The sequence below is a fragment of the Syngnathus acus genome, chromosome 24 (genome assembly GCF_901709675.1).
Source record: "Syngnathus acus chromosome 24, fSynAcu1.2, whole genome shotgun sequence".
In the NCBI taxonomy this organism is placed as follows: Eukaryota; Metazoa; Chordata; class Actinopteri; order Syngnathiformes; family Syngnathidae; genus Syngnathus; species Syngnathus acus.
The window spans coordinates 3,321,765-3,334,454 of record NC_051108.1 but is presented as its reverse complement, the minus strand read 5'-3'; the positions used below and the strand labels follow the sequence as shown (position 1 = coordinate 3,334,454).

At 40.9% G+C, this 12,690-nt stretch overlaps 1 protein-coding gene across 1 annotated transcript; it reads right to left on the bottom strand.

The window, feature by feature from the left end:
* Positions 1-2,079: 2,079 nt before the first annotated feature.
* On the bottom strand, positions 2,080-12,297 carry nudt14 (nudix (nucleoside diphosphate linked moiety X)-type motif 14). Its single transcript, XM_037244690.1, has 5 exons — positions 12,140-12,297; positions 8,612-8,655; positions 6,448-6,512; positions 5,713-6,007; positions 2,080-5,045 (listed from the first exon to the last, which is right to left on the bottom strand). Exons 1-5 carry the CDS (start codon positions 12,218-12,220, stop codon positions 4,796-4,798), a joined length of 735 nt encoding a protein of 244 aa, XP_037100585.1. The 5' UTR covers positions 12,221-12,297; the 3' UTR covers positions 2,080-4,795.
* Between the last annotated feature and the right edge of the window lie 393 nt (positions 12,298-12,690).

Sequence of the window (12,690 nt, the reverse complement as noted above, 5' to 3'; positions counted from 1 at the left end):
GGTGACTGGTGTCCTAGAGCCTATCCTAGGCTGACTTTGGACTTGAGGCGGAGTTCACCCCAGACTGGTCACCAGAAGTCGCAAGCCACATATAAACAAACAACCATCCATTGAGTCTATAATTAACCTAACATGCATGTTTTTGGAATGCAAGGAAGGCGGAATATGCAAGCACATGTACAACATGCAAAATCCCCAGAAAAATAAAAAAGCCCTGAGCCAAGATTTGTACATGCATATACGTATGTACTAAAAAGGAAAAAAAATAAAAAATCCTGCATGATATTAGCGTCGGAATTTTAAGACAATAAAGTAAGTCACCGATTGTATAACGGGATTTGCGTGACTTCCGCTCAGGCAGCGTGGGTTGACTTCCCACGCCAGGGTGTAGTCTGCCTTTCTCCCAAAGTCAGCTGGGATGGGCTCCAGCTTTCTGCAGTCCCAAAAGTTACATTCTGGGTAGAAGAAATAATAGCCCTTGTACATATCTATATCATGGGAAAACAATAAGTGTGTAATGGAAAATAAAGGCGTGAAATACACACACCCTTTGCCCATACAAGGTCTCATTTGCATACAGATGGGGAGTGCGGTGGAATTGCGTCAACTGTGGAGGTGGATCTTCCTGTCAATGGGCATCTTAATTCCCAATTGTGAAAGGGTCACACTGACAAGGTAATCCATCTGCCAGGCTTCAGATGGTCTCTGGAGAATGGAGACATCCCATGTGTCCTGTTACAACATGAAAGCACGCAATGGGTTGTGCTGCTCAAGTTATAATGGCGATGTGCAGAATTCCAGGGAACCTTTGGGCTTTGAATGTGACGGGGCCGGTTGATAGGAGAAAAAAATCAAGTGCTGTAATTGTACATGTGGTGAACAGAACAAATAGCAATCGCATCTCTGTTGAGTACAATGACGAATTGTGGAATGTCACTAACTAAACAGCCTCATTCAGGAGCGTCTCAAGAATTTTCTCTTTCGATTTTGATGTTCACAAAAAGAAAACACACCTTGTTACTCTGGCTACTTCCTTAGACTCTCTGACTCTTCATAAAAATAGAGCATAAAATTTGTCAGACCGGATTTTGTGTTTTTTTTTTATGATCCTGATTTGTATGAAAAGATTCTTAAGTATAAGCATGATAATCAGAGCACATCTTTTGCTATCTTGTTCCCAAGCAACACACATCGCAGAGCTCAAGAGAAGTATGTTACAAAAGATGGAATGCTCTTCAGGAAATAATACATACGGTAAGTTACGAACAATAGAAGCCTTGCAACTGGTTAAGTCACAACATGGTGATCTTGCACCACTGACAATGACTCCTAAGAAAGTTGTCGTCTTGTTTCCCAAGAGCTTTATTTTGTCTTCGTGCATCGAATGATAACATCATAAAACCACACGTTCATTCTTGGAAAACGATACCTGTCAAGATTAAATTATGAAGATAGTTTACATTCACTTGTGTTTGCACGGAGGGATTCTTTGCATAAATGTGCAATGTCACACCTAGTTTGGTCGTATCTACGTACAATGATGCATGCAAGGTGTTGCAAATGGTTGTGGAGTTGAACAGAAAGTGCTGTGGAGAGTTTTAGTCATACGGAGATCAAATTTGAGACGCATACATCCGATGTGAATTGTAATAATATACATTTGTACAACAAAGAATAATAAATACAGTAATCCCTCATTTATCGTGGATAATTGGTTCCAAAAACCACCCGCGATAAGTGAAATCCGCAAAGTACGGTCACCAACAAGAAGTACTGGGCAGGCTAACGAGTTAGCGGAAAGATGCTAATTCGCGATCGTGCCACTGCTAACACTCGAAAACGAACTTCTAAAGGAATGTAAACGAACATTTGGAGCAATACTACATTGTCCTAAAGGTTAGACACATGTTTCCTCAATTTAGAAGTTTTAGTTTGACATTTAAATGTTTTTTTAATTTTGGGGAAAAAATCCGCGATGTAGTGAAGCCTCGATAAACGAAACGCGAAGTAGCGAGGGATCACTGTATATCAACTTGCCTTCAGTGTGTTCTTCAGAAATATAAAAAAATGAAAAAAATTATTTTGGGGTATCCAACCCATTTTATTTAAACTTAATGCAGTTTATTCCATCACAGTAAGTGCACATGCAAGATATCATACTTAAATACAGTATACTGGTACACGATTTGTTGGTACCAAGAATCATGTTCTAAAAGTATAATATATTAACATTTAGGTAATTAAATTGAACAGATTTGTAACATTACAGAAAAACAACATCCACAAAGATCAAACACTCTTAATCAAGTGTGAAACATGTATGCATGTGTTTGAGAAAATACTTCTTTTTAAAAAAAAAAAAAAAAAAGAAGAGCTCCGTCTGCAACACCAGAAAAGAAATACACAAAAACACGTTTTTTGATTGATCTTGTGATTTAAAAAAAATATTTTGTATTTCTGATAACATGAGCTTGCACAAGGAAAAGTTTTATAGCAGACTACCACTCTGTTGTATGTGTAAATCCAGCTACAAGTTTGCTAAAAAAACAGAAAAGAAAATATAGCTGTGCTGTGTAATTAGACAAATTAATTAATAGTTGCGGCTCAGAGTTTTTGAATGAACTGCAACACCCACGTCTCGACTCCTAATTCAACCGGACGCCACCGGTCTCAGTTTACAAACACTACACATAGCACCTTATTTAAAAAAAAGAAAATAAAAAATACTGAAGCGACTTGGAAACAGATTGAAATAAATCAGTTAAAGAAACAACTACAGCATAATCATGGGGGACACTAAACACGGAAATCTGGTGTTATTGAATGTAATCGTTTTGGAAATTTCTAATGTGATGCTGAAATTTGGATATGTCAGCGCTTTGTAGACAGCAAACAGGCACAAAATAGTTATGTTTCATGCCTGAGTGATGGAGGTAGAATTGCCCTTAGCATTGAGCTCGTGGTCCTTTTCACCTTATGCAACAATGGATGACACAAGTATCTACCTCAATTATCGTGTTAGCTTTAAGAGAGGGAGCGTATGGCTTTTAGAAGGGGGGGGGGGGGGGGGGGGGAAGTCACTTTATACGGTGAAAAATGGCTTGTCGAACACACAATTGCACGGTGCAAATGTCCGCCGGGATGAATACGGATAAACGGAAAATTAAGTCAAACGGGATCGTATAGATTTGTGGAAGGAGGGGGTGGACATCTTTGTAAAGGCAGAACAAAACTACATCTTACAGGCACATAAATAGACTGCTCTTTAATAGAACGCTTCAGATTACATTTAATAGCAAATCAGAAGGAAAACCAATTTAATATGTCAAGTCAACCTAATCCTCCCCCCCCCACCCCGCCGCGAAATGGTCAGCTAATGATGTTCTCATTATATATTTGTGATGCAACTGTTTTTTTAGCACGTTAGCACACTTTGTTTTGCACAATTTGATTGCTTGAGTGCCTCAGTAGTCATCAAACTAAAGCTGAACGTTCAACCCTGTGTCAAGGTATGGCTCGGAAGCGCGTTTGGAAAATATCGGTATGGTTGGTTGCAGGTTCGAACAATGCATTTCGACCTCAAACAGTGCACCAGGACACCTGAAACAACACTATTGCTTATACTTGGAATACATTTTGGATGATTTTAATATAGTAAATTACCTTATAGCTTAAATGTCGATTGTCATCAGGGGATCAGTCACAGTTGTGTTCTTTTTTTTTTTTTTACAATTTCCCAAAACAACGAATAATTCTCACTTTTACATAGGTACAGCATATAGCATTTCCAAACTTAAGTCCGAAATGTCATCTTGCAGTCACTCCGATCAGTCAGCAGTCAAACCTTTATGATCTGATTATCAGAATGTATTTGAGGTCATTTGAATCTGTACCACCAAACGTCTACAATGTCTAGTAAGAAATTCCTTGCCCCCCCCCTTGCATGCAGAACAAGACAATGTGGTACCAAGCCCTTTTTCACAGATATTGAGAAGATTGAAAATTTTGCTGCAAATAAGTTTGTTAAATGCTGGTCATCATCACAGAGATTCTCCCTGAATAGGAATAAGCAATTTAATAATTGGACCTGAGCTTTTTAGCAGATAGTATCCATGTGTAAATGCAGCAAAATTCATTTTCACTTTACAAATACAAATGTCCTCTGGGTTGATTGTTTTTGTTTTGGCATGATTTCTTCGTTGTTAGAAACTAAGAAATGATTTGAGGCTTTGCTAACAACACAGTACAATTACCATGGCGAGCACAGTTTTTTTGGAATGAATGTTTTGGACCACAATTTGAGTAATAAAGGTTTTCAAGGGCACGTTTTGAAACCAACCGGGTGCACAAGGTTGCTCAGCAGAGACTCTGCTCTGAAGCGATGACTTGACAGCATAAAAAGGAAATCGACAAAACGAATTATGGCTCTGTAAATGCAGGCTATGATGCCTCAAGAAAGCAGCTGATCATTCATTTACTCTCGGGCCGGCATATAAAAACAGTGATATGCAGCCATTTTGGATGAACGGTGCCATATATTGAAAAACAAACAAAAGTCATCGATAATAACATGAGAAAAGTGCAAGAGAGCCTATTGAGGCAGTTTGCTTTGAAGAAAAGTATGGAGAACATAAAAAAAAGGGCAAAATGTAAAAAAAAAAAAAAATGCACGTTGGCATATGTCAACCAGTCTCCCAAATAATTTTAAATAATGATAATAATAATAATAGAGGTGATGGCATGAGGATGTGAGTAGCTGCGCTGGGCCAGTGTTGGACATAAAAGTTAATAGTAGTTACACATTGGTGGAGATCTTGTACTTAGGAGACATATTGTTATGGAACCATATGAAGCTAAATATGACACCCATGGTTTTGGGAATGCGCTCATTGTAGGCAAAGGTCATGGCTTCGTGCAACGGTACTTTGACTACCTCAATGAACTCGCCCTCCCGCGGATCACCTCCGCCTGCGCTCACGCAATTGTCGTCGGATACCTCGGCATAAAACATGGTCTGCTTGGAACCCGTCACGCCCACGCCGGACCTGGAGACAAAACAGGGCGGAATAAATTCAGGCTGTATTTTTAGGGGGATTCTACAAATCACACTGTGACCACACTCTTAGTCCCGTCCTGCAAAAAATAATGTGACTATTGTTAAAAGCACAGACTAGAGATAAGCGTAGTTATCTGATGCATCAGATATCTTGTAGCAGTTGCTACCCCAAATATCCTGTCCAACGTCAGACATGTCATTCCGGATTTATAAAGCGCAACAAAGCCCATTTAGCCGCCACACTAAATCATCACAGCAGGCTCCGACCTGCGCATTCAGCTTTGCCGCACTTCCGTCAAAAGCGCCCTCATAAGGGTCATGAGGGTTAAGGTGATACCTATCTATTAAATGGAAGAGGCCCACACGTAATATCGACCATAGACTACACCAACAAAGCTGGAGGAGGCGCCGGAGTCAAATCAAAAGAAGAGTTATGAGAGCCACCAGTCACGGCTGTGCAGGTGCGGCTGTCGAATGTGGGATTGTTTTTCTCCTGCAGCTTTCTAATAATGTTGAAAATGATGGATGGCTCACATGATGCTTCCTTCCTCTTCGCACCACCAAAAGAATATTGCGGCATACAAGCACAATTTCGAAATGTATTTTCTGCACTCCAACTACGGTGTGTTGTTGTTGTTTTTTAACCCAGTGCTCACCTGTAAGAAGTAATCCGCTTGAGTTTCGAAGCGGGCACATCATAGCCACATTCCTCCAGCACTTCCTGTCTGGCGATCTCTTCCAAGGAGAGGTTGGGTTTGTCCACCAGCCCGGCGCACAACTCGTACGTGATGCCCATGGCCACCGGAGGCAACGCGGACGAGCCCCCCACCTCTGTGTCCGCCTGGCCTTCCCGACTCTCCGAGTCTGAGGCTTCGGTGGCCCCCTCCTCTGTCTTTTCAGTGGCTTGAGATGCTTGCGTCTTGCTCCTTTCCCACTCACACATGTATACAGCTGTAGAATCGGCGCAAATATTAATCTCCATGTTTATTTATTTCGCTACACTTTCCCATCAACATTATTCTTGTTGACAAATTGATAGGCATGAAGCCTCAGGTTGAACACAAATGTCAAGATCCAGATTAAGGGAACATTATTATTATTATTATTATCTGAGGAATACGAGCAGGAAAACATATCAATACCCAGACTTCCTTGAATTTAAAACCGTGCAGTGTGAAACTGTCTCTGGCATTGTGTAACAAAGGAGGTGGGGCTCTTAAGCATTGTTGCTCCAATCTACATGAATCGACGGGATTTGAAAATGTACGACGCTATCGGTGAAAGTGGTTAACAATCAAAATCTCACATGGAACATAAATCAGCCAGACCCCAGGGTACGTTAGATTTGTGTGCTCCAAAGCTGGTGGGGCAAGAAAAAAAAAAAAACATACCTGGACGGAACTGCTTGACGAGAACAAAACAGTGGGAGGTGGTGTTGAATAACAGCACGGATACACTGAGGAGAAATGAGGGGGGGGGGATACAAAGCTTTTAGGCAAATAGATCAAACAGGCAAGAAGTCGAAAATAAACGTGAATATTTTTTGCAGTTGTCAAGAACTGTTTTTAAACTGGTTAATGCAATGATGATCTTACGCAAATGTGTAGACCATAAAACCATGATCTTGTGTTTTTAATGAGGCTTCAGAAACGCTACAATGATTTGCCAAGCCATTGCCCCCCCCCCCCAGGTATTGCATGGTTGCTGCATGTGGATGTGACAGACGGCCACCGCCTGGGGAGACTGCAAGCCTTTTGTTGGGAAAGCGGATGTGTCCGAGGCAGGAGGAAATGATTCCCATGATGAAAGGACCTTACGCAACTTGCTTCGAACTAACGACGTACTTTTTGGTCAGCTCCTCATATCATTGCATTCGAGCAATTAGCACCATTTGCAAATGCTTACAGCTGGAATACAAGGTCACAAAACAGAAGCGCCACCGAGCTGGGTTATAGATACGATTATGCAGCAACAGATTGAGGCAAAAATAAAAAGTAGGACATGTAGCCTGGAGGCATAGAAGCTGTCCCTTGAGGTAGCTCTGGGTCTTTTCGAAGTGTTCCACACCATTACAACTCTCCTGCAGCTTTCCACAGACAAAATGCTCGAATGGTTATACCAAGACGCTTGGGACTTTCCATGCATCGTTAATCGTGCTACCGTCTCAAAGGGGCTTTAAAGTAGACGGTAGGATAAAGGTGGGACATGTGGACAGCGGGTCTAAGGTGAATACTGGTGTTAAGTACCAAAACAGTGACTGTATTTTGTATTTATTTTTTTACGCAAAATAAGATGGCGGGCATAATGTTATTCAAAGAGTTCTCGGCATGCACGGCGGATTTGTTAAGAACATATTTTTTCCTCTGGTTTCTTGGAAAGCACCAGTCTGTTACCGCTAACACAAAGGTGTCAAAATAACAACACAATGGGACTCTACCCACCAAGTGCACACATGTTTTTGTGGCACTGGTGGATGTTTATCGTAGCGTCCCTTAGAACATTCTGTGGTCGTTGCAGTCATGGTAATTAAGGTGGGTGTTTTTCCTTTTCCCTAAAATGGTCTCAAAGCAGAAAGTGGAGTGTTAGACTCCAGTCAACAATTGTTGGCATTTTGTGCTTTCGTGAGCTTTCATTCGTGTGGCACCAGTGAGGAGAAAGTGTTGTCCTTGACCAAAAACAAATGAAGAGTTACATCCAAGTTGTGAGCAACCACACCTCACTTCCTGGCTCTTTTCATATTTGTGTACAATGCTTAAAGTACCGTATATTCCGCACTATAAGGCGCACCTAAAATCCTCCAATTTTCTCAAAAGCCGACAGTGCGCCTTATAATCAGGTGCGCCTTATATATGGACCAATATTGAGCCACTACAGCAGGCGTGTCCAAAGTCCGGCCCGCGGGCCAAATGTATATATCTTATATATGGACAAAGTTTTAAAATGGGCCATTCATTGAAGGTGCGCCTTATAATCCGGTGCGCCTTATATATGGACAAAGTTTTAAAATGGGCCATTTATTGAAGGTGCGCCTTATAATCCGGTGCGCCTTATAGTGCGGAAAATACGGTAATGCCTCCCAAAGTACTGAGCGAACAAGTCCGTCCTGAGTGACTTTAGGATCGCAGATTTTGGAACAAACCAAAGACGGAAGCGATATATAATAACACTGATAAGCTAACACCTTGTTATAGTCTATTATATTGTGCAAAGACCAACAACATTCATTTTTTTTTTCCCATTATTTACCTTCACATCTAGAGTGTAGACATAACTTCTGAGGGTCAACTGTAATGGCCACTTAAACAGAAATGCAAAACAAATTTTGGCCCATTCATTACATGTCAAAACAAGAAATAATATTTTGGCAAAGTTTACACCTTGGGACAAGTTAGCTATTTCGTCTTCGAAATACAGGTTTTGGTCTCAGCAGGACTATTTTTCGTGTGGACCTCTGTTTGGGGTCAGTAGTAGAGGAAAGGAAGCTTAAATGATCTGAGACGCAAACTTCAGCATTATTATTATAGAAGTATTAATGGGTATAAAAGAGTGTTTTACCTGTCGTGGGTTTGCATGAAGTCCCAAGACTTTTTTGTGCCATTCTGTGAAAAAATCAGATGGAAACAAGGCAACATGAGTAAATGCAATAAATGTGAAAATCTGAAGATGACTCATTTGAACCTTCGTTCCCTCAAACGTCTTGTTTCGGAGATTATTCAAATGTAATAAGGAAACATTGGAGTGACAAATAACTTCTAATGTCAGAAGGTCACCAACTGATAGGGAGACATTGTATAACAAAATAAGTCAACGACTTGAAAGCATTGTCTCCAAAAAAGAAAAGATGGGCGTTTACAAGATGGATTTAGTTTCAGGGAGGGAATCCTGATGACTAAATGCTCAAAACACGTCCCATTGTCGTTGGGCTTCGATGGCAGAGGTTGGAAATAGCTGTTTATGTGCCCTGCGGTCATGTTGTCACATCAACAGGATGTGCAGCATTACACACCATCAAATGTGCAATTAAAGAGCGGCAGAAAAGAGATCAAGTGTTCAGCGTGTGGGAAGTGTCTCACGTGTTTCTCGTCAAGTCAAAGTGGCCAGGAATTTGCCTTGGCATTTTAAAGTGAGAGCTGTGAGATTGTTTTAAAAATACTTCCAAATGATTCACTTGATTTCATTTTCACAATGCAATCAAAACAGAAGTTTTTTTTTTTTTTTTTTTTTATATGCTCATGTCTGAATGCTGGCAGGCTTTCTCAGACGGCGAGGAGGCTGACATGAGACATACTGGCGTCTTATTTTAGCACATTCGATTATAACCGTGGTCTGGGCAACCCAGCCGAGCAGGAGAAATTGGCGGGCGGCACTTTTGCAGCCTAAGCAGTTAGTCACATCGAGGGTGTCTTGAAAGCCTGAGAAATGACAGGCGCTTAAGTTCCGTTCGTGCAAAATGCATCATTGTAAGACACGTTTGTTGCATCCCATCATGACTGCTCATATTAACCGAAAAGAAAAGCGAAACGGAATTGATAGTGATTTAATATTCGATGTTTTGGCCTTTATATCAGTCAAAATCAACTAATACGCAAACAATTGTATAATTCTCCGGTGAGGCCAAGCTAGCCGCACCCCGCTTGCTTGCAAAACAAGCAAAGATTTGAAGAAGCCTGTTGAGTCCTGCAAGTTTGCCACCCACACAGAAACACCTACATTTCTTAACCTGCCTGCCACAGTCTTTCTTTGTGTTCAATCAACCCCAGTAAAATCGAATGTGTCAAAACAGAAGAAGCCAATTTGATTGATAAACCAGCTTCAACTTTAAACAGATTTTTTTCCCCCCCCACAACAATCAGGAATACCAATAGGATGATACTCAAATGCAGCCATTCTTTTTCTCGGATCCTGTCACCACTCCCAGATGGTGGGGTTCGTCTCATTACTTGGCCCTCTTGCTGAGAGGAAGGGGAGAGGGGGGCAGGTGCAAACGGCCCAGGAGAGCTGCAGAATCATGTTCGATGTGGATTACGACACAGTGATTAGTCGACGCGGAGCGAGCGGCTATGTGGGATAAGAGAAACCGGAGGAGGCTTGAAATGAATGTGGTCCCTCTGGCTTTTGGGCATCAAACATGACAGGCTCCTGTTTGAAAGGCTATTGTAGAAAGGGGCGTAGCGTCTTGATCTTTTAGGTGCTTAACGTGCGATGACCAGCGCCATACACCTACTGTGCTTACCCCACTCAATACTACAAAGCTGGCAGCTGCTGCAGAAAGTAGGGGGGGGGGAAATCAACTCGTCCTCCAATTCAATAGCACTCTTTGATTCCTAACATATGCGCTCCCGGGTTTTTTGGGGGGATTTAACTTCAGTTGGGATCTCACCGGCAAGCCTCCCATAGACACTTTACAGCTGCTCCACTAATGATCAGGAATAGATAAAGGAACAAAAGAAGCATGCGTGACAGACAGCCTGTGATGAGCATTCACAGTATCGACAGAACCATCAGAAGATAACCCACAGGATTTAAAAAAAAAAAAAAAAAAAGGCATGCAATTTTAAAAACATGAATGCCACCAAGTAGGTTGCACCCATAAATTGTAACAGCTAATGCCAAAAGTAGAAATAAGAAAAGGTCAGTTTATTAATTCTTTGCAGGCTCTCCAATAAAAAAAATAAAAAAACATACTAGAAAAGTTATTTAATTCTCTCTATTTTTGTGGCCTCTATTCTGGAGTCTAGTGCAAAAAAAATGATGGTGACTACTGGAACAAAACATCACAGTTAAGGGTTCCTACACAATTGCTATGTTTTTATCTTTTTGCTTATATATTCAAAATATATTATACCACAGTTAACTTTTTTTTTATATGCTCAATAACAATTCAAGTGAAACAATGTGTTTTGAGATCATAATGGGTGCATTCAGTGAACGACTAAGGGGCCACAGGCTGTAAGCTACTGAGGATGAATAATTCAAATCATTATCATGAATAAGTGAAGGTAATTAGCCTGCATGAAGTAGCATCTTGTGATTCAACACTCACATGAAGCAACAATAGTGAGTAAGCCCTTTCGCAGAGTCAACAAGGACAATCACCTGCAGTAATAGATATGAAACCAGACCTCCATAAATGATGAAGAGAACCACTTCATAGGCTCGGACTATTAGTGGATTTTTTAAGAGTGAATATACGCGATTGTAAGGTTGCAGAGGTGCAGCATGAAAGGTTTTTGCCATGTGCCTGAAAAGCCTTTGTGGGGACTCCAGAAACAGCCCATCCTGATCTGGCCAGGATAAAAGAGGGGAGAACAGAGAGGTAGTCACCACCATCATCTCTTTTGTTGCCCATCTGCCGTATTAGCTGTTCCACCATTCTCTTGAAAAAGCTTAAAGGTGTGAACCCCAAATGGTGAAAAGAAACTTGCCTGACCATAAGCACCATTGGTAAGTTGGTAACTGAGCTTGAGGGCACATTTACAAAGAGCTGCTTCAAGCGATGTGAACAGGTCAATAGGCTAATCAGAAAAAAAGACAAGAATCTTCCCTTTGTATTAATTTGAACTGAATTCCTTATTTTTCCTATCTTGAGTGGCAGGGAAAAGGAAGCTCGAAGGTCAAACATGATTGAACTCATGATGCTAGTCTACCTAGATACACACAGTAAATATTAAACAGGAAATATGAAACATATAGAAAAATTAATACCAGACACCGTATTTTTCATGATGACAATAGAAATTATGTTAAACGTGCACATTAACTATTTTTACAACATATGCTCGAGCAGCAATTGAAACATCTGCAGCAGGCTAACGCTAGCATGCTAGGCTAGAATTGTGCAATGGCTGTCAGATGTCACAAAAGCATTCTCGAACTATATTTAGTCTACCGCATGATAAAGGACACAAAAGACAAATGTCTTGGTCCAAATGGTATCTCGTGATTATTGATGATCGCTGTCAGTGACAGTTTAAGGTCAGCGTTGTCTTGATGTTGTGCTAGCTTCCTAAAGTGAATCGCGGGGGGGTTGGGCTAACCCGCAGCATCCAGCCGCATCTTGACAGCCGCGGAGAGACAGCTTACTTGGTTGTAGTGGACCCTGAAAGGCTTCAGGTAGTCGGAGTCTGTGCAAGGAACGACTTCAATGTTGTTGATCTCCTCCATAGTTTGGTGCGCGGTGATTCTGGTCTGTCACCGCAAACACACGGACAGTGAAGGAATCCTACGGAAGCCTTGAGAGGGCAATACACCCACACTCAACTACCATCCAGAACAGAAGCCCATCCAGCGCGAATATTGTGAATAATATATCGGAAATGAATGTGTAAATATTTTAATTTGTACGACAAAAATAATAAATCAATGATAGCATATTTAAAAATGAATATATGCTTTGGGTTCTCATTCATTCTATCATTTCACTCGCCTATGGGAAAATGTATTCACACTTTTTACAATTGTATTCAAGCTTTATTAATTAAAATGAAAACAATCTTCTCTGCACGCAAAATAAAGCACCTTTTCAATGATTTACAGTGCTCGTACTAAGAAGAAAAAAATAAGACTTAGGCCTGCGTATGATTTGCAAACTCACACTACATATTTTAAATTACAAAAAAAATATTATAGCATAT

Bases quoted from the DNA above. Each gene is read 5' to 3' on its own strand.
- nudt14 (XM_037244690.1), bottom strand. From the start codon at position 12,220: ATGGAGGAGATCAACAACATTGAAGTCGTTCCTTGCACAGACTCCGAC. The intron at 6,008-6,447 runs GTATGTTTTTTT...CCGATTCTACAG, and splicing joins CGTCAAGCAGTTCCGTCCAG to CTGTATACATGTGTGAGTGG. The intron at 5,046-5,712 runs GTGAGCACTGGG...TTTTGTCTCCAG, and splicing joins AAGCGGATTACTTCTTACAG to GTCCGGCGTGGGCGTGACGG.